Here is a 26,390-nt window from a genome sequence, read left to right on the forward strand (position 1 = left end):
TCTCACGCCTCCACAAATGGAGCTGAAGGGCAAATCACTTTTGATGAGCCAAAACGTTCCCAGTTTCCTCCCTCTGGGAAAGCAGAAAAAGGCCTTGCAGTGCCCTGAACCCAATAAATATCTAGTGGGAGAGAGCGCCCTTTCTCATCTCCACTGGAGTGAAGCCACAAAGGGTTAAATATCCCCCTCCCTAAATAAGCAGAGATGCTGAAACCACTGGGAAATTGGGAGGGAAAGGGGCAAGAAAAGGTCCGTGCGGTCTGCGGAGGGAGGAGGGGTGCGGGTGTATGAGGGGGGGCCCTGTGGGACATGGGGCCCCATCGGTGGCGGCCCCTCCATCCCTGCAGCTGTGCCCACCCAGGCGGGGAGGCTGGTGGGGGCCTGGGATGGATCTGGGGGCCTGGGATGGAGCTGGGGGAGGGTGCGCGGGGGGAGATCTTGCGGCGATGTTTAATATTCAGGTCACATGACGATGGCAGCAGGAGCAGCACCAGCATCCCCGCTCCGCTGAAATAGCCACTGGAGAAGGAGGGGAAGGAGAGGGGGGGAGAAGAGGACACAGGAAAGAAAGAGAGAGGTAAAAGCGGAGAGCCTTGTAGCCCACCACCCTGCGTCAGCGTCAGGCTAGAAAAGTGGGGGGAGACCCACCCCCTTGGGCGAGGATTCAGAGACAAAGGAAGCTTCATGTTCAAAGGTAGGATGCTTTGGGCTTGGCAGGGCTGGGCGATGCCAGAGGGATGCCGCCAGGGCTTTTTGTGCAGGCATCCTCTGCTGTGCCCCCATGCTGCCCAGCTCTGGGCACGGGGGAGAAATAATCCCAAATGGCAGCGGGGGGAATCGGGCCAGGCTTTGTCTTTCCTCTTTTTTTCCTTTCGGTGGCAGTCGGGCTGGTTGTGGTGCTGATGGGAAGTAGCTAGCGCCAGGGGCTGCTCTGAAAGAAAGAGGTAATCCCAGCTGGTCCAGAGCTGGGGAAAGCCCACAAGCTGTTCGGTGACTGGCTTGTCCCTTGCCAGTGACAGGCAGTCACTGTGGGGCCAGTGGGGACGTCCTGTGCTGCTCCCTGGGCATCTGCGCAGGAGTCAGCAGGCGGGCAGGGAGCCCCGGCACCGGTGGGCAGGCAGGCAGGGGGACAGGCAGCTGCGGTGGCAGGGGTACCCTAGTCCAGGGGTGCTCAGCATTCTCTCACTTTGCGATACTGATGTGCCGCCCAGGCAGTGAGCTAGGGTATAGGGTAAGGACTGCACAGCTGGGGAGCAGCACTGAGGGTACGGTCAGGGCTGAAGCGAGCATCTAACCCTGCGGTGGCTAGGCTGGGGATGTGCCCAGCCCCTTCACCTCCAGCTCCTTCATCTCCAGAGAGGCTTCGGCACACACTGCCCTAGATTTCACTGCAGCCCCGGCAAAGCCGGGATCCTGCTCAAGCCCTCTGCAGAGCACTGAGGGGAAGGAAGGTTGCTGCCGGGAGGGCTGCAGCAGCCCAAAGGGCTGGGATGAGTTTCCCTGCTTCACTCAAAATGCCCAGTGATCCTCAGGCCAGGCAAAAAGATCTGGTAAGAATGGCTCTGGTCTGCACTCTGAGGTCAGGTGGTGCATCCGGCAGGGCTCTGCCTTTGCCCTGCACAGCTTGGAGAAATGCCCTGGGGTCGTCACAGAAACTGAGGGGGAAAGGGATTTTTTCAGTGGAGGGATTCTTACAGGGATCTTTGGATCTCTGCAGAGCTGAAGCAAGGAGCAGATCCTAATGCCTGCAAGACCTTGGGAGGCTGTGCTACTGAGCAGCTGTTTGCTTTCCTTCCTAGGGACCTGGTGTCACCCACCGAGGGCCCGCTCATGCCAGCCACCTTCAGGCTCTGAAGCCATCCCTCCTCCCCATTCCATGTCTGCAGGGAGTGGGAATCATGGGTCCGGGGCCACTTGGGTGGAAGGAGATGGGGTGAGATGCATGTGTGGATCGCTGCCTCCAGCCAGAGCGGGACAGCCTCCTGCTGCACAGGAGAAGAGCCGCAGTAAGGCCGTCCATGTGTTATGTGGGGGTTAAATAGCCTTTCCTTGCTGGAAGCTGGGTTGTGGTGAGCGACTGTTTGCAGCCCTCCCTCCCTCTTGCCACTCAGACAAAGGACGGAAGGCAGGGGGAGGGGATGCGACTGTATCTGGGTTATCAGGACAGAGTAGATGCTAGTCTGCACTACCTGAGCCCCTAAGGGACCTGCAGGGCCACTTCTGTCCCCAGCTAGCTGCTGCAAACATCAGAGGCAGGCAGACATGAAGGGTCAGCTGCAGTAGTGGTGTCTGCTGCTGGCCACATATGCCAGCCTTCCAGCGAGAGGTTTTGGAGTGGATCGGTGACTGTCAGAAACAGGAGCCAGCTGGGACTTCTGGGACCTCTCTGGGCACCCGTTGCCCTTCTGACCGTGGCTGCCCCGGCCCCAGACGCTGCACCTCTCCCCGCTCCAGAGCCGAGTGGAGCATCTCCTGTGAGCCAGAGATTATCCCCCAGCAGTCCAGTCCAGGCCACCCCCCACCAGAGACCTAGAAGCAGAGGTATCACCAGCAACTGCCCTCTTAAATAAGCTTCACTTAGCACACAGAACAGAGCAGCAGGGAAAAGGGTGGCAATGCAAACAGCGGATGTAAATGGTTAACCTTGGGTAACCCTTTAGTCATTATCAGCTGTGCTGGCCATAGCACCCTATCATGTTTTCATTACAGGGGACAGCTGGAGGGGCTACGGGATGTGCCTAGGATGCATAATGCTTCCCCTTGACCAGTCAGTCAGAGCACTAATGAGGCTTCATACCAGCATTAGTATTACTGCACGTAAAACAGAGCTGTTCCCAGGAGACCAGGTGGACATGTGTCATTTCTCAAGGTACCTCTCATAGCTCTGGCTCTGGTTTTGCACACCCTGACCTCCCTGGCAGGCTGTTCCTCAGCTGGCTCCTTGGATTCTTCTGTGGGAGTCAGAGGTGGAAAACTGAGTGCAGAAGCTGGGCCCTAGGGTACCTCTTTGCAAAATGGGGGCTTTCTTTCCTGAGGCTGTATGGGAAGGCACCCCACATAGAGAGGAAGGCAAGTGGCTGAAAGGAGAATGGGAAGCTGTCTACCCCGAGACCTTGAATGTCCAAAATGAAAATGCCCAGGGTGACATCACTGATATGAAATCCAGGCAATGTTTGAGAAGGCTTCTGGAGACCTTTTCTCCTGGTCGCAGGGTTTTTTATAGGTGCTGAGGAACCTGACTCTGAATATCTGCTACAGCCACTGCAAGCTCCTGGCTCCAGCAGTGAAGCCTGCAAAAAGGTGGCCATGTATTGCGATGCCCACAACAGAGTTAGCAACATTTGCTGGCTCTGAGCAAAGCATCCCTCAGTGAGACTGAGGGATGTGTTATAAACCTGTTAGTGAGCCCTGTGGTTGGCTGCCAGCAACTTCACTCCTTCCTCCTCCCTGTGTAAGAACAAGGAGTTGAAGGAATAAAGGAGAGGGCAACAGACTACCTGAGGACAAGCTACTGCCCAGGCAGCAAAGGGATCATGGCCCAGGTCCTGCAGGCATCCCATGCAGTTGCTCAGCTGGGCTTTCTTCCCACCTCAACCTGTTCCCTGTCCACCTCCAGGGTTTATTTGCCCCCATTACTGCAGTAGCCAGGTGCCTCACTGGGGCCACAGCCCCTTGCCCCACATCTCCTCATCATTCCCTGTCTTACTCGCTCTTCTCCCTCTCTCTGTGGTAGGTGGGACCCCAGCAGGGCTGTGTGGGGTGCACGCTGGAGGGTGCTGCAGCAGGATATGGGGCATGGCACAGCCACATGACTATGGTACAGGTGTCATGGGGCAGCCCAGGAGAGGACGAGTGAAGAGCAAGGTGCAGGAGAGCCGGCTGGCTTGGCCCTGCGTACTGTGCCAGAGAGATGGGCTTTCCTGGCTGGCAGCAGCTTTGAGAAAGCTGGAAAAAGACAACAGGAGCCCCAGGGGATGCTTTGTCAGCAGGAAAGGCACAGACTAGCTGTGACGGGCGTAAGACCAGATTGCAGCCGAGAAGCACTCGGCTCGGTAGGCTGCTGCCCAGCAGTATGAGGTGCTCCAAATTGCCAGCCTGGCTCAAGCCAATGGTCCATCTTGTGCTCTGGTCCCCCCAGGGTGCTGCCTGCTGCTTCAGGAGAGGATGATGATAGTTCAGAGTGCCCTTGCTTTCGTGGGGAAGAGCAGGATGGGGGGGCCATCCTCTGACAGACATCTTCCCTGTGGGTAAGGCAGGACAGAGGTGGTATGAAGCCAAGACCTTTTGGATGTTACCTATGGTGCTGTGCATGGGTGGCTGCGCTGCTGTCCCCTTACATGGAGGGAAGATCCCTTCTCCTGTTTTAACATAAAAGACTTCCCAAGCGGTATAAAAGGATCTGGGTGGAGGCACTCTTCTCCTTGCCAAGGGTGGCCTTTCTGCAAAGTCCACACCCAGCATACGATAGTGGGATGTTAAAGCTTATATATAAAATGTAATTTTTGCACTGTGTAGAGCAGCCTTTTGTGTCTGCATAGGAGCTTTGATAGGGGAATGCTAGGCAGGGTCACCAGCCAGCCATGCAGCCTGTTGCAGCCTAACTTTGTCCTTGAACAAAATCTCTCTGACCCCTCCCCAACCCCTGCCTCTGCCTGACCTGGCTGAGCTGTCACAGGGACCCCATACTGGTGCCATCAGTGTCCCCAGCCAGATGACCTCTGAGTCATCTTCCTCTCCAAGACGCATGTATCACCCACCAAATAGCAGTCACCTGCCCTGCTGCTCATGTGCTCCTCTATAGCCAGCAGGTTCTGCTGAGAGGAGCAAAAAACTCCACCAAAATGAGGGAAAGGGATAATTTAGTGTGAGATACTTGAACTGAAATGGCATCCAAAACAAGTGGAGTGCTTACCAAGTAAAAACACATGCTGTCCTTGTCCTGGAAAAATAACCACCTAATGAGACAAAGCATGGGGGAGTCAAGCAATTAGAGTGGGAGAGGCTCTACTTTGCAGCTGGTTTGTATATGAAGGGTATTTGAATTCCATCCCCTTCTTCTTCTTTTCTAGATTCGTACCTCACAGCTCTCTTCCCCACCAATTACAGCTTTTCTTCCATGCCCTTTCCTCTCCCAGCCTCCAGCTTCCTCCCAGCAGGTGGGAGCTGCTCACTAAGGAGACAAGAGACAGAGATAAATGGATGAGGCCCACCCCAAGCAGTGTGTGCCATCACCTGAAAAAGAGTCAGGGAGGCCAGAAAGCCCACCAGGCCTTTCTTTTTGCCTGTTTGTTTTACGTAAAAGAAGTGAGGAGGGGGAGGTGAGGAGGGAAAGGTACAGATGATTAGTTTATTGATCCTGATGATTAGTTTCTTGAGCATGACAAAAACCATTGATCTGTGGGCGGGAGCAAGCACTGAGGTTGTGGCCATGCTTTGCACTTCCACCACTGCCTTCCTCTGAGGAACTCAGCCTGCAGAGCACAGCCAGTTAACACAGCTGCCCCTGGCAAGGACCAAGATTGCAAGTCCTCACGGTAAATCCCAAACTCTGTTTCAATGCTGGGACTTCACACATGATAATTTTTGAAAGTCTGTTCCATCACAATTTTCATGCTGAACTTGGAGAGGCAAAACACCAGTGATCCTGGTGAGAACTGGGAGGCAAAAATGAGGATACACACACAGAGCTTTGGGCACCTGATTAGGAGCCCAGCCAGCTTCACTGGGTGTGGTTCTGCAGTTTGGAGGTAGCCATCAATGTTGCACACTCAGCAAACCCCACTTCTCCACCTCCTCATCTAGAATGATACATAGAAGAGTGTGCTAGAGAACTAGATGTTCCTCCATGAAAAGCCTCACTGCTGAAACCTTGCCATTCAGTCATCCTCAGTAGCCCCTGAAATGGATGCTCAAAGTTGCCCTCATCCCCTATGACAGATCAGCAGGGAGGGCCTCATTACACCTCAGTGATGATTTTTCAATATTTCTCTCCATGCAGGGCCAGTGGAGAGCAAAAACGAAGCAGCCATGTCTGAGCTGGTCCCAGAGCCGCGACAAAAACCAGTCGTACCGATGAAACCCATGGGCATTAACGCCAACTTGCTGGGCTACATCGGTATTGACACCATCATTGAGCAGATGCGCAAGAAGACCATGAAGACAGGTTTTGACTTCAACATCATGGTTGTAGGTAGGCAGGGACCAGCTGAGGTACTGGGAACCATGGCCAGGGATTGTCCTATGAGGCCAGGTGGGAGAGCAAGCCTAGCAGGGAGGACATGAGGGAGCAGACAGTGCTTGCTCTGGGGGAAAGGAGAGCCTGCACAAGGCAAGGAGCTACCTACAGCCCCTTCCCCTGCCAGCCTGGCTCCATCCCCTGGGCTTGCTGTCATCGCTGGGCTGTGGCAGATGTCATGAGCTTCCTCTTTGCAATCCTCAGGTCAGAGTGGACTGGGAAAGTCGACGTTGGTGAACACGCTCTTCAAATCCCAGGTGAGCCGCAAATCTTCAGGCTGGAACCGGGAGGAGAAGATCCCCAAGACAGTGGAGATCAAAGCCATTGGGCATGGTAAGAGCCAGGTTTCTGGGGTGGACTCAATACTGACGCTTCAGCACAGTCTTGCAGAAGACCCCAGTAGTCTATGCAAACAGGTCTTTGGTATTAGGCAGCCCTTTCTCCATGGGAAGCTAAAGGATGAGTGCCAGTTTTAGATGGCTTCAGACCCAGTCAAGGCTTTCCTTAAACAGCAATGTTGTTTAAGCAAAGTGAGGGATAGAAAAAGAGTTATAGGTATTTCTTCTGCCCAGACATTAGTCTGCGTGTGTGGATTAAGTCTTGCTGTAAGTCATTGCCACATGCAGACACTTAATAATCTATACAAATTGCATTGGTGGGTCCCATCCCAAGCCTGGTAAAGCACATCCCCGTGTGGCAAAGCATCAGCACAGCTTCTACAGTGGTGCAGAGTAATGAGCATCATCTCAGATTCAGGATGAAGCACTGGAGGGGAGAACAAGTTGTGTAACGTAGATACTACTTTTGGGCCACAGACTGAGCACAAATCCATTTTCCTGTGGCAGAGTGCTATAAGGCGGCTTTGGTGCAGAGGTTACCAAAATATGAGGTCAGAAATGCAAGTGGGGGTCACAACTGTTGAGGCATGACACAGCCTGGCCTGGTCATGCTTGCTGGGCAGGAATGAGGGCAGAGTGCTCTTGTTCCCTTGTAGGGCACAGAGAGATGTTTCATGATGGAGCAGGTTCCCAGGCAGGCATATGATTGTTTGCAATTTCTTTTCCAGTCATTGAAGAAGGTGGTGTCAAAATGAAGCTGACAGTGATCGACACCCCAGGATTTGGGGACCAGATCAACAATGAGAACTGGTGAGTTTTACATGATCAAGGCCTTGTGGCCCAGAAAGTGATGGAGTTAAGATGGTACATGGAGTGACTCTCATCTACTTGGCCTGGAAAGTAGCTGGGATCCTATTGCACTTTGGGGGCTGGTAATGGGGACATGGAATTGTGAGCACCATTGGTCTGTGTGCATGCTCAGGGGTAGGCACACAATGCATGGCAAGTGCCTATTTCTGTGCTTAGTTGCAGAAACTCTTAAACGCCTCTGCTGCTGGCGAGATACTTACGGTGGATATTTTTTACGCCTGATCCACTTTGCTGCTGTGAGAGGCAGGAACACTGTAGGCAGGAACATGAGGAGATTTTTTACCTGTCTATTCATATCTCTCTCCCACCTTAACAGCTGGGAGCCTATTGAGAAATACATCAACGAGCAATATGAAAAATTTTTGAAAGAGGAGGTGAATATTGCAAGGAAGAAACGAATTCCAGACACACGAGTGCACTGCTGCCTCTACTTCATCTCCCCCACAGGCCACTCGTACGTACACAGTCCTTTGTCCTTCCTCGAGCCCTTGGTGCCTCTGCGTGAGATATATACTGTGCACTGCTCTGTCTCAGCCAGGGACCCAGGGGTCCTGCCTGGGGGGCTGGCCACTGTTCAGCTTAACTTTGGGTGCTGTGAGGCTTGAAAGGGTCTGGGATAACAAGGGCAGGAGAAATGCCACTGTATTTTTGGGGAGAGGGCAGGATGGATGGGAAGAAGGAGGTGAAAGCATGGTGGCAGCAAGTGGGGTATGTACAAGGGAGACTTCATTGATGTCCTGATGCTGGGAGAGTCACTAAGATGAAAGGCGAGGAGGGTAAAGTGACCCCTTCCATGTTGTTTCCTCTTGGGCTGCAGCCTGCGGCCTTTGGACCTGGAGTTCATGAAACATCTCAGCAAGGTAGTGAACATCATCCCAGTTATCGCCAAGGCCGACACCATGACCTTGGAGGAGAAGATCGAATTCAAACAAAGAGTGAGTATCTCCTTTTCCTGGATGGGATCCTTCCCTGCCCTGGCTTGGAGGTGGAAGAAATGAACCGTATGGTTCTCCCTGGGATTGCAGTGCGGTCCCCAGAGCATGCACAGAGTCCAATGCTGGGTTGGTGGGTGTGTCCTGAAGATGCAGCTGTTTACCGCTCTGAGGGCATCTGTTAGAGGAGGAAGAAAAGTGTGTACCCCTGTGATATCTCATGTTATGCCCTGTCATGGGAACTGCAGAGCCAGACAAGTAACCGGGGTTGGGGAAGAAAGACTCATCACTGCTGCCATGTGTCCTCACTTTGCTGCACACTTCCCTGGGTACAATCCCTCCAGCCTTTGCCCACTGAAAGAATGTCCTAGATGTGTTTGTCTCGCCATCCCACCCAACTTCCCTTCAGGTTTGTGTTGCTTTGTGCTCCAAAATGTGTCTCTACCCAGGTGCGCAAAGAGCTAGAAGTAAATGGGATCGAGTTTTACCCCCAGAAAGAATTTGATGAGGACTTGGAGGATAAAACAGAGAACGACAAAATCAGGGTAGGAAACATTTTATTGTGGGATGGGAAGGGGGGATGACAGCTGGTCATATTTAATGAGTGTAAAACAGACATGTGTTGCTAGAAGGTTTTACGTACTTCATGGTCCCTGCATGAAAGATGCAATGGATGTAAGGGATGGTCATTCCTCCTTCCCAGCTTAATCTGTCCCTGTCATTACTACAGGGTGCTATGAAGGCTGAGTGAGGAAGGACTATGTCTCACCTCTTCTTGCTGAATGCTTTACTGGGCCACTGTTAAAGACCAAAGGGGCCTGGTGGGTGGCTGATGTCCAGCCTCTGTCCCAAACAACTGCCCCATGAGACCTCTCAACTGCTGACCAAGCTCAACCAGAAAAGCAGTCAGTTCTGTGTTCCCCCAGCCCCTGTGAGAAGGCTTGTCCCATCCTTCCCTCCTCAAAGCACTAGAAACAGCCTCCTAATTTCCAGCTTGTGTTTGTTCATGGCCAGGTTGTACCCAGGATTGTATCTGTGTTCTTGTGCCAACACTGACTCAAGCAGTTCTCCTACCCAGTGGTCCCCTCCACTGTGCAAGACATAGAGAACAATGTTACCTTTTGCTGACCTTCTGGTCAGCTAAAGGAGACAAGCTCCTTTGGATGAACTTCCCATTCCTCAGCGGTCCATGCTCCTAGTCACTTTTTTCTGTGCCTACTCCAGTTTGATTTTATTTTCTACCACTGCTGCTGGTACCCCATGCTCCCCTTCTCTTCTGAGATCTGAACTGCTAAGTCCCTGTGCTTTTTCAACAATTGCATCACACTGGTGGCTTGCAGTCATCTTGTGACTGACTAGCACGTGGGGCCTTTCTGCTCCTTCAGTCACTGCTTGTTCATGAGCTCCGAAGTCATAGCAGAAATTCTTGATGTTACTCCCTAAATGCTGCTCTTTGTGCCTCAAAATTGTATCTTCCCAGATAATAACCCAGTCTGCCTTTGTACTGGCAACACCTCTTGGCCTTGTGATGCTAGTGCATTTAATTATCCCACTCATCATTTTTGTGGCTAGGCCATTAATGAAAACAGATTGGCCTCTGTGGCAGTCCTCAAGAAACTCCAGGAGTCTTGCATTGCAGCCTGACACTTGCCTTTTCAACTCCCCCAGCTGTCACAGCCCCAACAGAAATCCCCACCTTCTCCTTCTTAATTAATCATTTCCCATTTGGCAATACATCACAGATTCTGGAGAAGACTAGATGGGTTTTCATTCTTCTCCAAACTGTTAACTGGTTTTGAGGAGGGCGCCACATTTTGTTCTGTACTTCAGCATCATTGCCCTCAGTTTGGATAGTCTCACATATAGGAAATAAGCTGCTTTTTAATCTCCATTCCTGTTGTAATTGCAATCCCTTCCCAGGCCCAGGGACATCTACAAAGCGGAGTAAATCTATGAACATCTGCACAACCTTATGGATAGCAGGATTCCTGAACCCCATGCTCTGGAAGCAGACGGGTTCTCCGTGTGCTTAGAGATATCTGGGTCCCCAGTAGCCTTACCTACTGTCCCACTTCCCAGGAAAGCTGCACCCCTGCCCCATTTCTGGCCTTCTTCAGTACAGCCATTTCAGCCACTAAACCTGTTGAAAGTTCATGTGTCTTGTTGGGGAGGATTATTTTGAGTCCTCTCCTTCTTCTGGTGAACTACAAACTTGGCGAGAAATACTCACTGCAAACTATGCATATGAGCAGCCCTGGCAGACCCTCTGGGGCCAGTTACTGGCCAGGCCTGGTTATGCCAAGGTACTTGTTCTCTGGTCATCCCCCTCTTCAGAAATGCTGGAGATGGGTGCAGAAAAGCTCTGCTCCAGAGTCCTTGGCACTGCTGCAAGCTACTCACTAAGCTCGGAGGGTGCAAGGACACCTGTAAAGCAAGGGCCCAAAATGCTAGGGGCAGCGCTGATGGGTGAAGAGGACAGCCAGTGAAGTGTTGCTCTGGAGAACCTTTTCCCTTGGAGAAGGCCGTGTGTTTGATGAGCTGAGAGGAGGAAAGATGGATGGGGAACAGTGATGGTGCTGCTCTCTGGAATGAGTTCAATAGGTCTCTCCACACGTGTCTTCCCAGCAGGAAAGCATGCCCTTCGCAGTAGTGGGCAGCGACAAGGAGTACCAAGTGAATGGCAAGAGAGTCCTGGGCAGGAAAACACCTTGGGGAATCATTGAAGGTAAAAAACCCATTGCTTTGGGGAGCTGAAAGTATCTCTGCAGGCCCCAGTAGTAGACAAGGGTTCAGATAACATGTCCCATGGCTACTTTCCCACCCCTTTTGTGATAAACTTTTTGAAACCACGCAAGAGGAGAACTCTTAAATAGCTCTGCTGGGAGGGAACTGCCATGGTCAATGCGGTTCCGCTACCATCAACTGGCAAAAGCTGGATCCACTCCAAATACCATGGTGCGTGAAGCTGAGCTCCTCAGGCTGCCTTGATTTTCAAATGAAAATTCACATGTGACTGCTCAGCACTGCTTAGCGTGTCTCCTCAATGCCTCACAATGTGGCATTCAGACAACTGTCTGTCCTTTCTGAAGTATGCAGGCTCTGCCCACCTGGAACCTGCCCCATGGCAGCGACCTTCCCATGCTCTGTAACCACAAAGGGATTGTTGAAAAAAATCAAATGTAACAATTGCTTGCTTTCTTTTCAGTGGAAAACCTCACTCACTGTGAATTTGCCCTACTTCGAGATTTTGTCATCAGGTAAGGCCATGGTCATGTCCCAGTTTGCTCTTGATGAGCAGGGAGTCTTCCTGACACCCTCTTAGAGCAAAAGAGCCCCTATGGAAAGGAAAATAAATTACATTCCAGGCAGTGAAAGCTTATGTGGGGTAGGGTTGGATTGAATTAAGGATAGATACTCTACTGCCTCTCTTAGTGACAGGACCTCTATGTCAAGTAGGAGCTAGTTTTCATGTATGAGGTGGACGCCTGGACAAAAGCAGGGCACTAGCACCCCCCTTACATGCCATTAAGGATATTAGGTTGCAACAACTTCTGTTGCTGACAACAGGTCTGGGCCAGAGTCAGTGAGAAAGAGGCCACTACCACATCCTAGACCATGTGTTCTACCACGGTGAGGGATGGGCTGGACATATGACCTGGAAGTGAAAAGCTCCATATTTAATTCAGCTTTCATTGTCCTCTCTTATTTCTACTCTGTTTCATGAAGTGATATCTGCCCCAAATTCTGTAGAACAGCTGCAGATCCAGGGTCACCTCTGTTCCCTATAAATACAATACGGTTTTAAAACAACACCAAAAATAAGAAAATAAGGGAAACACACTTCAAAGCCAGAGCCCTGTGGCTCATTCCACCTGTGGGTGGTATTGAGACACTTGACCAGGTACAATGCTTTGACATCACCTTACTGCCCTCTTTTTGTTCTGTGATACCTTCTGCAGCAGGTATGCTTTCCCTAAGTCTTCCAGTAAAAACATGCTAACCAAGTGATCATCAAAAAGCACATAGCAATCCAAGCCCACAGGCTTACTGTGGAGGTTAGGGACGATGCTCATAGCAGTGTTTTGCAGGTTATGGCCTGCAGTGGACCTGATACACTCTCCTGGTGTTTCCTCATGTTACCACTGCTTCAAATGAGATAAGCCCATGTCTGCTCTAACACACCATTACAGCCAGTAGCCATCCCACTGGCACAGGTGTGAGAGGGGCAGGACACTGGCAAGCACAGCCAGGGATTTCAGCCCATATCCTGCATCCTGTGTATGTGTTCTTGAATGCTGATGCTCCAGCTTTCAGTTGTGTGTGATGGCACCGATGCCATCCATGCAGAAAGAGGGTATGCTCTTTAGCCAGACTGACTGAATAAATCTTCCATTTATATCGGGGAATAAAATGATCATCAGAAGATTAATACTGACTGCGCTGATATTGGTTATTGTATCCTCTTTCCAACCCCATCTTCACTTTGCCCCCTGCAGGACCCACCTTCAGGACCTAAAAGAAGTGACCCACAACATCCACTATGAGACCTACAGGGCCAAGCGTCTGAATGACAATGGAGGGCTGCCCCCCATGACTGTCGAGACAGAGGAAAACCACGAAAGTAACCTGTGAATGACACCCCCCCACTCCCACCCCCGCTGTCACCTGGTGTCTCTGGATATGACAACCCACCCCTGCTACCCTTGACCCTACCGTGGGCCTGTCTCTGAAGCATGTGGTACATCCTCCGTGTGCGTGAGAGGACGTGAGCGTGAGTGAGTGCCTCTGTGTGTGTGCCTACCTATGTGCCGGAGACCGACCAAAGGCATCTCCCCAGTCCTTCCCAGAGTGTCCTTATTCTCGGTTTGTTTTTTGCACAGCGGACTGTCTGTCATCTTCCTTTCTCTTGTTTCTGTGTCTCAGCTGTGTGTCCTGCGTGGGGGAAATAGGGATGAGGGGGCAGGATTTCGGGGGGGGGCAGGAGGGCTTCGGAGGTGGGAGGTGTGGGGCAGGCTGTGGTCCTGGTTTTATCACTTGGAGACATGGCAAAGAGAGACTCAAGGAGAGATGGTGGGGTTGGTGCAGGCATCATCTTCAAGTGATGGCAGTAGAGATTTCTCTTGGGCCCTTAGTGGGTGGGAGGCAGCTGGTGGGTGTGAGGGCGTGGTGGCCCAGCATTTTATCCCCATTTCTTGCTGTGGCTTCCGAGGGGGAAATGGCAGCTGGCAAGTGGATAGATGGGAGAAGTGATAGACTGACATGTTTTGCAGTTCAGGGGAAGTGACCGATGGAAGGAGCCAGAGTTAGTTCTTGGGCTCTAGCATCTAGTTGAGAAGCATCAATTACTTGGGGGATATAACCATATTTTCCAAAACAAGCAAAACCCAGAGGAAAAGAATGTGTTCATGCTGCAGAGGGTGCATTTGCCCTGCCCAGCACTAAGATCAAAAGCCACACTTGTGTCACAGGCTTTTGATCCTGTGCAGATCAGACCAAGCTGTCCTGAGGTCACCCCACCTCATCCCACATTGCAGCAGTCTCTCTCCACCAGCACTGAGCAGATCCTGGCCAAACCTTTCTCCCTCAACATGGTCCCTCTGCTGTGGGAGCACTGGGGGGTCCCTGCCAGGAGCTCCCCCAGGGACAGCCCTGCTCAACACAGGGCCTTCAGGATCTTCAAGGAGTACAAGGAGCTGTGAATTGAGAAGCACTGGACCAGGGTGACTCCCTGGGTCCCTGCTGATGGTGGGAACAGAAGAGATACCTCCTCCTCACTGAAATGGCTGTGTTTGCTACTCCAGCAGCCTCAGTTCATGCTGTTCCTCTGTCTTCCTACTTCCCTCCCAGTCCCAGCTTCCATGTCCTCCTCTCTTGTGTTTTTGTCCTCATTCCCTTTTAGCCCTCCATAGCTTTCTTCCTTCCTTTCTTTCTCTATCTCACTTTCTCTGCCCTCAATCCTTTCTGTCTCTCCTTCATTTCTCCGAGTACTTGAATCTTCCTCTTCTCCAGGCTGTTTCCTCCGTCTTCCTCTCCCTCTCCCTCTCCCAAGCTCTTACACCTCCTCATCAATGTGCTTTTGTGTCCTGTTGAGAAGCTGTCCTCTTACCTTCCCCTGGAGCAGATGGGGCAGAAGGTAAAGACCAAGGAGCAGAAAGAGGCAGAGCTTTACTGAAAACTATATGCTTGTGTCTAGCTGGTATCAGCTCTTTTCTGGATGTCCCTGAGCCAGGTAGAAATCGTCAGGGCTGGCTGGGCAGAAGGGAGGAGGGGAGAAAATCACAGATGTCCTGAGTTTGGCAGTGTCTGCCTGTCACACAGCATGTCATACGGCTGGCAGGGGTTGTCACCGCCAGGAGAACAGCCTTTTGCATTTAAAATGCACATGCAGAATGCCATGGCACAAAATAGCAGTGCTGCGGGTAAGGGGAAGTGCGGTGGGTTTGGGATGGGGGTTGGAAAGGCTGGCATGGGAGGGAGGAAGAAGTTCCAGCAAGGTAACAGCAGAGGAGGAGTCAAGCCAGGACTGAGGTGGCTTGACAGAGCTGTACAGGGGCCAGGGCTGGGAAGTGGGTGCTCCAAGCCTTAGCAAAACCATCTAAAAGCATATGTCCACCTTATGGCTTTCTCTGGTGCTGTCACTGCAAAGCAAAGGTCTCTTCACTCCTGCTCCCACCTGTTCACACAAATCAGCCATTCTCAGCACCGCTAGGACATGAAGGCCATACCAGCCCTTCACAGTCCTTTCACATTCATGGCTCCCTGTGTTCCCGTACGCAGCGTGTGCATATAGCTTTGCACCTGCCCTCCCACCTGCACCAGGCCTCCTTGGCCCCACACAGAACAAAAGCCTCGTCACCAGTGCCAGCAGCTGTACCACGGACCCTGCAGAAACTGTCCTGCTACGCTGCTACCCATCCTGCCACCCACACTGCCTGTCCACAGCCCAGCGCGGGGTCAAAGCCTCCTCCCAGCTTGCCTCCAACAGCTGGCCAGGTGCAGACATGTCCCCAGTATCAGCAGCTACCAGAAGTGTCCCCTCAGTCTACTCTGCTGTGGCTGCTCCTGCCTAGCCTCAACGTGATATTTTAAACCCAGTGCAATTGGAAAGACTCCCCCAGGGCTCCTCTTCTTCACTGCACTGAAGCACAAAGCCATGCTCCATCCTCTTTAGTGGGGGCGTGCAGAGGTGTTCCCTGCACTTGCTTTCTCACACAGCTCTTTGGCAGCCATGGGACTGCTCTAGAGGAACTCTCTTGCCACTGGGCTGCCTCACCCTCGGCTGCAGAATGGTCACATTCTACAATTTTTGGGACCAAACAAGGGTTACGGCAAAGCCAACGCTGCCCTGCTTAATGAAGGCAAAGCAAACCCCATGCAACAGAAGAGAGAGATTTTCCTTTCCCTGTAATGTGGATTGCAAGGACAAGGCTGTGTGTTTTTCCCTATATGTTTAGGAATTTTTGTTTGGTTGTAATAAGGTGGTTTTTAAGCACTGCTCTGTAACTTCCTGTTGGATCATGGACTACTTCTAAAGGATACATAAAAGCTCGCTGTGAAAAGCAAGCTCAGGTATTCCTCGCTGCCATCCGCTCATGCAAATATCCTACTGGTATCTGCATATCTACCAAAAGTCTACAAATGGCAAATATCAAAAATTTCCTGTGTTGCACAACTGCTGGAGATACTGTTGGGAAAAAGTCTCTGCTGATGGATAAGCTGGGAAAAGCCTGAACGGATCCTAGCTCTCATGAGCTGCCAGCTGAGTCCCAGGATGACCACAGCATGTCAGAGGTTCTCCTCAGAGGTATCACTCGGACGGTATCACAGGGGGGTAGAGGCTAAATTTTACGCTGGCGGTACCCACTTGGTGCGTTCAGAGACTCACGAACTCTACACTGTGTAAGCCATCCACCAGAAAAATTTTGTGATGCATAGTAAATCCCAAAGGTCTTTTTTTTTTTACAGCAGACAAACTCCATTTAGGCTAAGACAGTAATGAACATCACGGCAGGCGTGGTTATGCTGTGAGCACAGAGCAAGAAGAGCAAGCAGCGCTACGTGTAGGCACTAGTATTTGTGGTTAGTCGTGAGGACAAGTTAATTATGGTTCACTGAAGTTTGTACAAAGCAGGCGTCTCGGGGAAAGGGCTGCCTGAGACGCGCCGCCAGCACCTCTCCCACCCCAGCAGGGATCTCGGAAGGCTGGAAGCGGCGCTGCGAGTGTTACGCGAACAGAAGACGGCAAAACCCGCGCTTCAGCCAGACCCCGGGCGGGGGGATTTGGGGAAGCCGCCTTCCCGGTCGCCTCGGGCCCAGCTGGGATCCAGCGGCGGGCGGGGAGGGGCGGGGCGGGCGGTGTAGCGTCCCCTCCGCCGGCGGCCATTAAACCAGCGTCGCCTGACAACCCCCGCCGCTTCATTTCCGCCTCGCGCCCGCCGCCTGCCAGGAGTTGTCAGGGGAGGGGGCGGGGCGTCGCAGGGGGCGGGGCGTCGCGGGGCTCGGTGGGATGGCGTCATAGGGTATGGGGCGGGGCCAACGGGGGCAAGATGGCGCTGAACAGGAACCACTCGCAGGAGGGTGGTGTTGTCATCCCCAACGCCGAGAGGTAGCGGTGGACGGGCGGGGGGCCGTGGGGCGGGGGGTTCCCCCACACCCTCTCTCCTCGCGGGAGGGCCGGGGGCGGGCGGGGCCTGGGGGCGGGAGGTCCCCCAGCCCTTCCCGGCTCCTCGCGACCTGGGGGCTGCGTCATTAAGGCCGTCCCTGGCAGCATGGGAAGGGGCAGGGGCTGGCAGAGCTGCCCCGGCCTCGCCGCTGAACCTCGGCCGTCCTTAGTGCTGCTCCAGCGGGTGTCTGGGGTGAAGGGGGAGCTGCCGTAGCCTGTAAAAGACAAGGAGTTGGGGTATTTTTACGTCATGGAGTTAGTGACGTCAGATAGAGACCACTTAATGTAGGGGTCTTAACCACTTGAATTCAAAGTAAGGAAAACCTATCGTCAGAGGCGAGGCCTGAGCAGACCAGGTCCCCTCCTTAGCGCCGGAGGAGCGCCTCTCTTCGTGCAATCGCAGCCAGCCGCTCCACGCCTGCCCTCGCCCCGAGTGGGGATTGACAGACCGGCTTGGCGGGCTTGGGCTTTGCTTCGGTTGTGTTCGGGTGCTCCTGTCATCCTGGCCTTGGCAAGAGAAATTCTAGAAACCAGAGTCCCAGGAAAGGATCGTTGAGTTGTTTTGGGGCTGGTAAACAATAGCAAAAATATGCTCCAAATAATGTTGAGCTCATAACTGGCTGCCAATACTTCGGTCAGGGAAGTCCTTTGATGTGCAGCGCTTTTGCTTGTTTAAAGGAGATCTCTCTATCCTTTGACCTCAGTGTTTTTTTCAAGGTTCTGCTTAATCAGAAGTGGGTGCTCTTGCGGGGTGCACAGCCCTCCCGTCACAGCCCTGGATGGGCATGCAGGTGCAAACCAGTTCAACAGCCTCATTAGGCCCAGTGGTGGTGGCTGCTTGTTATGTGCTTGTGTGAGGAGCTGGGGGAGTAAACATTAAAGCGACTACATAGAAATTCTTCCCAATGAGGCAAACTGACGTGAAAGCTTGCTACAGGACATGGTTGAGGAAGTGTTCTGGTAAGATCCAAACTGTTGAGGAGTTGGTTTTATTTACCTTAGAAGAAATGTTTCCCCTTTGCATCTTGGAAATGGAAAGACCTCTGCTGCCTTGTCAGTCTGTCCCTCAGCCAGCCTGAGAATCTGCATCTCGCTCAACTATAAAGTAATGTCCTAGTAGAATTTTTTGGTCAGGAGTTTTTTTTCCACATTAAAGCTAGACTTTTTTATGTCATCCTCCTTGGATAGCTATATTTTTCAGATGCTTCTGTATTGTTAAATTTTTTTCTTCCCTAGAGACTACACAGCCTGAAACTACAGGGCTTTCAGTTGTTTTCCCATACGCTGGCCCTGCTGATTCCTCCCTTCCCTCAATAATTTTGAGGTTTCCTGCCTCCTTACTTGATCTGACTTGTTCAATAGGCTGATCATAATGTATAAGGATAACTTACATCCAGCCTCTTCAGGCTTGTGTTGGGTTAGGGTTTTGGTTTTTTTCTTTTTCAATGCTCTTGAACCATAAAAAGACTCAGATTCTTCTGGCACTGTAGCACCCGGCAAACTTGTCACCCCCAAGGCTCTTTTGTTTATTCTGTAAACTTTCTTACTAGGTGGTATGTTTAAGGTCTGCCATGTAGATTCAGTGGCACGCTTTCCCAAGTTCTCTCTTTCATTTTTCCTGAAAATATATTTAATTTTTCAGTCACCTCCATACCCCTAACCCTGCGATGTTCGCAGTTCCCGCCTGGCTTTGGTGTCATTAACAGACTTCACTAATGTCCCACAGATGTCCAACAATAATAACCTTATTGCTGACATTACTGGCTCCTTATTTTGTTCCTTAGCAGGTGCTGTTTATTACAAATACTTACTTAAATCATGTGAAGGAGGGCCAGCAGTGAGAGTGTTAGTGAAGCAAATTCCTCACTTTGCACGGTGGGTGTGGTGTTACAGCAGTCCTGGTTTCCCCTGTGGTGGCCAGTCCTAGATTTGAGCATGGACTTGGAGAAGAGAGGCTTGCTCTGAGATGATACCGTGGCTTCCAGGGGGGTGATCTCGGATACCTCATCCCTTTCTGTGCCCTGACCTTTGGGCTGAGGCTCCTATGTGGAGAGAGAGATTCCTCAGTCTGGTGGTTTTGGAGACAGCAAGCAAAACTGTAATTTAAAGCTTCCCTTTGTGGAGGAGGAGCAGGGGTTGTCACAGGTGAGAGGATGAATTCTTCTGCTCTACATGAATCATTTGTCTTCCTTCAAAGGAAAAAACAGCAGGGTCCACATCAGAACTGAGTCTTTTGGGATAATGTTCGGAGTTTCTGATGTGCTGTCCCCCAACCTGTGTGATGGGTGTATGTGTCTCAGAGCTGCTGCTGAGTTTGTCTCTCCAATTTGTCTGATTTCCTCCTGTAGTGTTCTCAAACAGTGTAAAGATGTGGAGCTCTCCTTCAGTGACGTTACAGGCAAGCCTGAGATTTTCAAAGGCACCAAGAAAGGGATGCTATATCTCACCCCTTACAGGGTAAGTCTGATGTCAGCAGGGCTTCTTTGTTCTCAAGGGATCTTGTAGACTTTAGACCAGAAGCCCAGCTGGTGTTAGAAGTGATTTTTGTTTTGGGAGGAACTACTGAGAGTACTAGGGAGAAGGGGGGGTGGAAACAGGACAGTTCATGCCTGTGTCACAATCCCAAATCCCTGCAAAGGCATATGTGGTCCTGGAAATCACTGTCTAGATAATATATTTCATATAATGTGTCAGTCAATATTGCTGTCTTTGAAAACTGTCATAGCTTATCCTTAAAAAGCAGAACATTAAAACCCTGTGAGTGTGTGTTTTAAGTGGTATGTTATTTGGCAACATACATGCTTCAGGCATGTGAGCCACGTGCCATCAAATCTGTTTGGGATCCTGCATTATTAAAGCTGTGAAATAGCACAATGCATGCTGATATTAGGAGTGAAGTTACCTTCTTTTTTGGATGCTGCTACAACTAGAACTCCATGACCACTCTTTATACCTAATTCAAGTAATTCAGAGGTGTTCCCTCCTGTCTTGCAGATGATCTTTGTGTCGAAGGGCAAGGATCCTATGCTGTCTTTCATGATGCCGTTTTATTTGGTGAAAGGATGCTCAATTGAGCAGCCTGTTTTCTCTGCTAATTACATCAAAGGACAGATTCAGGCCGAGGCAGGAGGTACGTGCCCGTCCTTTGTAGACCAAACTCTTCCCAAGTCCTTTTATCATCTGTTGAACATCAGATAGATGGCTTATGTGCACAGGAGACACAGAGCAGCTACAGCAGTATAGCTAGCATGTCCATGCTAAGATAACCTGTGTCTTCTGAACTTCAAGACACTGCTTTGGGGTTACTTTCTGCCCCCAGAGCTAATAAGACTTTCACAGGATGGCTTTTATTTAATCCTGTGACTGTCTTGCTGTGTGTGTCACATTTACTTGGTATCTGCATGTGCCTGTTTTCTCATCTTTGATCTGGAAGGGTGGGTAAGTGACCAAGCCACCAGGCACTGGTATTGATAGACAGAATTAGCAACTGCTTCTGTTTTCTGGAGGTCACTAGTCACGTACCAGATTGGATACGTTTGCATGCATCTAGGATGCTGGTGTATATTATTGGTTTAGCTTTGTTACCAATTTGGTGCTGAAACTGTGGTAAGACTTTGTAATGGTCACAACCAAATATAGGGAACTGCGGAAGGTAAACAGAGATTAAAAACAAGCTTTCTGGTTCAAATTCCTTCCCTCTTCAGCCCTAAACTGGTTTATGTGCATTTTGATGGCATCTGGAGAGCTTATGCATTTACTTCCTGTTCCTGTCAGTGTCCTAAAGTGGCTGGGTCCTCTGGATTGTGGATCAGCCTGCTTTCTTGGGCTGAAATCATACTAAGACAGTGATTTTTAAAGAGATGAATCTCCAGTGGGGTGACTTTATCCATGGTGGATTGTTTTGTTACATTTCCATCCTTTATTTCTACCTTGTCCCCAAGAGACTCTCTTTGCTTCTACTAACTTCATTGTTAGTCAGACAAGGAAGATAAATCTTATTTTATGAAATCTTTTTATTTAAAAGACATCTTTTTTCTAAAAGAAAAAAAAAAAAGAAAAGAAAAACAACCCCCTCCCCCAACACAAAAAACTCTGTACAAAACAAAGCATTCTTATCCTGTGGTGTCATCACGTACTTGCTATTATACCTAAGTATTTATAATCTGTCTGAGTTTCTGTGGGTGAAAGTGATTAAAAATGTTGCATTTGATTTAAATCCTAGCTTGAGTTGCAGATCCTGATCTGTAGTCCACTGAGGTCAGCAATAAAACTTCATTTGAGGGCTTTCAATTAAAATCCTCAGTGAATTAAGTGTTCTTTCTTTCCCCTGTGTTCTTTATTAGGTTCTATTAAACCTTTCAGGAAAGGACAAACCATCCTAGTACCTAGAGTAGGCTGCTCCTACATAACTATAGTGAGGATCATCTTTTAAAGGGTAAAGAAATAAATTCCTGATCTTCTTGAGATACTGTTTTGGGGGACATCTGATAGCAGCGCCATGACTCTTTCCCCCTGGCGATATGATGCAAAAGAGTTTTGAAACGAAGAAATAAAAAATAATTGGAGTATTAACTGTTTTGCTGGCTGGACTGCTACTGAGGAGGTTAGTAGTTTGCTTCAGTTCTGATTGTCTCTCTCTCCTAGGTGGCTGGGAAGGGCAGGGGACTTTTAAACTGACTTTCAACAGTGGAGGAGCCATTGAGTTTGGACAGTTGATGTTCAAAGCTGCTTCTAATGGTAAGGGATCTTCAGAGCTTGCACTTTCCCCATGATTGGCTGAGCTGGTTAAAGAATAGTGTTCTTTTTGAACTTCATGGGCTGAGGGAAGAGGGGTACTCCATGTACTCTCCCACAGCAATGCTGTGGGTTTTTTTCCCCAGGAAATGGTTGTTTTTCCTTCCAATCCTTTTTCTTTATTTCATTGTAACGCTTTGTGCAGTCAGAATATTCTGGGATTTGTGCTTCTGAGGTGGACCACCTTTTTCTACAGAACCTTATTACTTCTGGAATAAAGTTGAAATATGTGATGGTGAAAAATTGAGCCATTTACCTACCCTCAGCTCAGTTCTGTAATAGTGGAGTAAGATGGGGGGAAGTTAACGTGTCCGCATTTAGAGGGGGGGAATAAATCTAAAATAATGTCTATTCAAAACTTTCAGATGATGGGGGGGGGGGGGAGGGGAATGTACTCTTTTTTTTCCTGATATAAAAGCTTTCTTTTTAAAGACATGTACATTTTAAGATTACCTTTTTTTCCCTGATAAGGAAGTTTAAAAGGAAGTAAAAACCATCCTACTGATACTTGCTCTAGGATGGTCTTTTCTTCCAGGAGCTCTGTGATTGAACTGGTACTTGATGGCTAGTATTTTTGCAGCTGGTTTTGTTTAGCACCCTGTGAACTTGTAGTGAGGAGGCTAATACTTTTCAAGCGCAGTACTTTGCCAGGACTGTATAGTGATTTTAGATGATGGGAAATGGTGCTGCACAAACATGACTATTTTCCTTTTATTCTATATGTTTAACTGCAATAAAAGGATGCCTGGCTTACTAACCATGTGCTCCTTAGCTTCCAGCGGTGTTCCTCTCCAGAACCCTGGCTATGGGTATACACCTGTGCCCGGAGGGTATGCACCCGCCCCGCCTGCTCCAGGGGGGTACTCACCTGTGCCAGGGGGCTATGCTGCTCCTCCACCACCAAACGGACCATATCCTTATACACCACCTCCGATGAATGCCTATGGACCTGCTCCACAGCCCATGGGATATCCATATGCCCAGACTCCAGGTTTGGAAGTTTTGTAATAACGACTGGCAGGGAGTGTTTGGTGTTAGTTGTAAAGAAATCACAATGGTATAGTGAGGGTTACTGTAGTTAGTCTCCATCAAGGATCCTTGTCCTTGTAAAAATCTGTCATGTGCTGTTGATAACACCTATAGTTGCAGGAGGTTGGGAAGTGAAAAAGTGGTTTATAGATTGTGCTGCTGCTTGGCAGAGAATTGTTGCCTGCTGGCATGGCAGACATGAGCAAAATGCCAAATCCCTGCTGTCTGCATCCCTTCCAAGCCTGCAGAGCATCCCTGATCACTGCTCTTGTCTGGGGCTAATGTGCTGCTGGACCTGTGAGCTCTCTTCCCCGCTGCCCCATTGCCATGGTCCAAAGCATCAATCCAGTGTCATCTCTTTCAGGTATTTATCCACCACTTCCAAACATGAACCCTGTGTATGTGCCACCTCCTCCCCCCTACTCTGGGCCATCTCCTGCAGGACCCTCGGCCCCCTCAGCTCCCCCAGCTTGGGTGGGCCCAGGGATGCCAGGTAAAGGGACTGGGGGGCTGCCAGGGTCTGGGTGCAAAAGGGTGCATGGGGGTTTGGGCTGTGGGTGGTGTTCTGGGCACAGTGTGGGGTGGGGAAGCTGTTGTTGTTGGAGGAGCTCAAAGTCATCTTGATCTATTATTTGACATAACAGAGCGTGGGGGGAGCTGTTCAGCTCTGCATTGCACAGCTTGTGGTCAGCACTAGCCAGCTTGCAGCTTTCCTGAACTGCTCTGAATTCAAACCCAGCTTGCTGCAGTGGCTGCTGGCTCTTTGGACATTTGTCAGCTCCTCAAAAGAGCTATAGCTGGGGCCACCGGCTAAGGCACGGAGATGAGTGTGTCCTACGCTTGCTGCTTCTCTTTCCTTTCTAGGAGGCAGTAAGGCCATGGAAGCCGCTTCCAGTGCGTATTACAACCCTGCCAACCCACACAATGTGTACATGCCCATGGTGAGTACTGCACCTGTGGCCTGCATGTGCCTGCTCCCTCTTCCGTCACTAACTGAGACAGTGATTTGCTTCCCTGGCAAAGCCTAGCATGTCTGCGTTTTGAAAATGCACAGGAAGTATGCATTTTCTTGAAAGGTGTGGATGACAGTGCCATGAAGAACGCTTGTTAAATCCTCCAGGAAAGGAGGAGGGCCTTAAGACTCATCCAGCCATTCAGTATGACAGAAGCTCTCTGCTTCTGCTGGGCCTCAAAATGGGGAGAGTTAAAGAAGAGCAGGTCACTGAAGGATGAGAGTACATGGGTTTCGTTTTCCTTTTTTTCCTGGTCTGCATGGAGATGGGGATGTCTCTGACTGCTCAGTCAGTGGCAGCCAGTAGGTGGGCTGTAGCCTGTGTCTGGTATGTGACAGCCAGTCTGCCTGTGCCCTTCACTGCCTGGCGTGGCTCTGTGGTGGGCTGGAGACCGATGGAGCAGCAAAGCTGGCCCTCAACCCAGGGTCTTGCACTCTTCTGGGTCAGACCTATGAAAAACAACAGAGACAAAGCCCTGGAAGTGAAGGGAGGGTGGCCATTAAAACCTGGTTTTGAGGGGACCTTAACTAGAAATGGTATGGGAGGCAGCATATATCCTGGAGCGTAACTGATAGTAGAGAGGAATGGTGTGATGAAATTGCAGCTTAAAACACAGCACCTGGCTCAGTCTGTAGTTCACTGAAGAGCAGTCATCTCTTGTAAGCCAAGCCTGGGAATGCCGGGGAAGAGCTTACCATAAAACAAGCAGGGTTGTCAACTCTACTGTATCTCCTTCCAGGATCAGCCACCTCCTTATACACCTCCTGAGGATAAGAAGAACAATTAACAGAAGGAAATTGCTACCGGCCTCCCACACTCTCTCTCCTTGAAGACAACTTGGCTGTTACTATCCCTCGGGTTAGCATATCTCTAGGTCTCTTTGTATATATACAATTTATGTAGTGCTGGGCAGCTGAGCACCTGCCCTCTTTAAACATTAAGTCAGTGGCAATACAAGGCAGAACAACAGCACTTTCCTGCTTATTTGCTTTATCTCGTGGGGTCAAAGCACTAACCTTTTGCTCTGCCGTTGGCTTGAGGAGAGAGATGGACTTGTTATTAAACCACCAGTAGACCACTTGACTAATCTAGGATTAAAATATCAAGGCTTTGGGATCTTAGAGTAAAACTTCTTGGAATGCCAAGCTTTTGACTTCTTCTGAAGCACCATCCAAGAGGAAAGGTATAGAGAGCCATGAGGTTCCTTGCATAGACCCTTGGATGCCCCAGAAAGGTGTTAAATTTCCTTAAATTCTGGCACAGTTCAGCGTGAGATGGGACTCTGGAAATCCGGTATCATACTGGAAGTGACCGTTTCATGTCCTGGACTAACGGTCATGGGGTGACGAACTTGGGAAGTGCATCCTAAGAGACGTTGAAGCATTTGGCTATGCAAGAGGGAAGGGGATGGGCCCCAATCAGCCTGCCTTTGACAATGAATAGAAAAGCAAACAAAGGTGTGCTGCAAGGCAGTGAACCAATAGACTGGCAGGTGTGTGAATCAGTCTTCCTTTCCCTCTCCTAGAAGCAGGTCCCATATCTGTGCAATGATCCTGTGTCAAGCAGCCATTCTTCAAGTGTAATGGAGTGAAGTGCTGCACAGGAGGCTGCTTGCCCTGGAGTAAAATATGTTACATTAGAAGATGGCCTGGCACTAGCCTTGTCAGGAGACAGGTCCTGCAGCCCTGGCTCCCTCTGCTGAGCAAGCTTGCACTGTGTGCCAGCTCCACGGGTAAAACTGGCCTTTGTCTTTTCCTTCAGCCGCTGCAGCCAGGGTGTGTATGCCCACATCTGAGCAACGTGGGCGGGCGCTGTAATACTGGAGTTGGGTTGCTTAGGGGTGCAATGCTCACTCTCAGCTGGGAGGTGCTGTCTGGTGCAGATGTTACTAATGCTCAGCTGTCTTGCAGAGACTCTGGCTGCTCAGCCACAACCTTTCCTTCTTCCTTAGAACATAGTGCCGTTAAACCTGCTCTGAAGGGTCTCTCTAGTCTGGTGGAGACCCATGTGATCCTTTACATATGGGGTGATCGTACTTCTTCCTACAGCCTTCCTTCCTACCTTCACAGTGAAGGGGAAGGAGTGTTTTCCCTCTTACTTCCCGGTGTGCCAGGGCTCTCCTGTAAGTCAGGCTTGCATGACTTGCAAGTGTGAATTCCTAAAGCAGCCCTGCGTGTGGGGAAGTAAATTTCTTTACCTATAAACACTTTTAAATCTGAGTTAGATATATTCTAATAACTCTGTATTTTAAAAAAAATCAACATGAATGTTTGTAACTTTTGAACTGCACTTTAATACAGGAGTGTTGATACCTTTAGCTGCCTGTTCACTGTTGGGTCTGTGTTGTGTTGACCTTCATTCCTGCCTACTGCACATAAGGCACCACTGGTGGTGGTCTCGTGGGTGGGCTGTGGGCCAGCCCTCTCTCCCTGGGGCATGGTGAAGCTGGATCTGGAATCGAGTAACTAGGGGGAGAGAAGAAGGTGGGGCTCATGCTCTTGCTGCCTGGGGAGGGTA

The 26,390-nt window shown here is 50.3% G+C and overlaps 2 protein-coding genes across 4 annotated transcripts; both read left to right on the top strand.

The window, feature by feature from the left end:
- Positions 1-464: 464 nt before the first annotated feature.
- SEPTIN3 (septin 3) lies at positions 465-13,252 on the top strand. Of its 3 annotated transcripts, none has more exons than XM_075078462.1 (10): positions 465-694; positions 5,999-6,190; positions 6,440-6,568; positions 7,302-7,383; positions 7,760-7,897; positions 8,261-8,378; positions 8,825-8,920; positions 11,004-11,100; positions 11,581-11,632; positions 12,872-13,252. In XM_075078462.1, the coding sequence occupies exons 1-10, from the start codon at positions 685-687 to the stop codon at positions 13,005-13,007; spliced, it is 1,050 nt and encodes a 349-aa protein (XP_074934563.1). In that variant the 5' UTR covers positions 465-684; the 3' UTR covers positions 13,008-13,252. The 3 variants fall into 3 exon arrangements, with proteins under 3 accessions (XP_074934563.1, XP_074934570.1, XP_074934557.1); XM_075078469.1 differs by having other exon boundaries at positions 488-577; positions 11,001-11,100; XM_075078456.1 differs by having other exon boundaries at positions 543-694; positions 11,001-11,100.
- A 3,620-nt stretch (positions 13,253-16,872) lies between these two features.
- On the top strand, positions 16,873-26,190 carry WBP2NL (WBP2 N-terminal like). Its single transcript, XM_075078481.1, has 8 exons — positions 16,873-16,980; positions 19,386-19,494; positions 20,032-20,167; positions 21,682-21,774; positions 22,604-22,822; positions 23,225-23,353; positions 23,725-23,801; positions 24,613-26,190. The coding sequence occupies exons 1-8, from the start codon at positions 16,922-16,924 to the stop codon at positions 24,658-24,660; spliced, it is 870 nt and encodes a 289-aa protein (XP_074934582.1). The 5' UTR covers positions 16,873-16,921; the 3' UTR covers positions 24,661-26,190.
- The last annotated feature ends 200 nt before the right edge of the window (positions 26,191-26,390 follow it).

The sequence above is a fragment of the Phalacrocorax aristotelis genome, chromosome 1, assembly GCF_949628215.1.
Source record: "Phalacrocorax aristotelis chromosome 1, bGulAri2.1, whole genome shotgun sequence".
NCBI lineage: Eukaryota > Metazoa > Chordata > Aves > Suliformes > Phalacrocoracidae > Phalacrocorax > Phalacrocorax aristotelis.

What these genes read in the sequence shown, in the direction of transcription:
- SEPTIN3 (XM_075078456.1), top strand. An exon ending in ATCTCCCCCACAGGCCACTC is followed by an intron (nt 7,898 to 8,260) that starts GTACGTACACAG and finishes CTTGGGCTGCAG; the next exon opens with CCTGCGGCCTTTGGACCTGG. An exon ending in AGATCGAATTCAAACAAAGA is followed by an intron (nt 8,379 to 8,824) that starts GTGAGTATCTCC and finishes GTCTCTACCCAG; the next exon opens with GTGCGCAAAGAGCTAGAAGT.
- WBP2NL (XM_075078481.1), top strand. Translation starts at nt 16,922, where the DNA reads ATGGCGCTGAACAGGAACCACTCGCAGGAGGGTGGTGTTGTCATCCCC. An exon ending in GATTCAGGCCGAGGCAGGAG is followed by an intron (nt 20,168 to 21,681) that starts GTACGTGCCCGT and finishes TCTCTCTCCTAG; the next exon opens with GTGGCTGGGAAGGGCAGGGG. An exon ending in GTTCAAAGCTGCTTCTAATG is followed by an intron (nt 21,775 to 22,603) that starts GTAAGGGATCTT and finishes TGTGCTCCTTAG; the next exon opens with CTTCCAGCGGTGTTCCTCTC.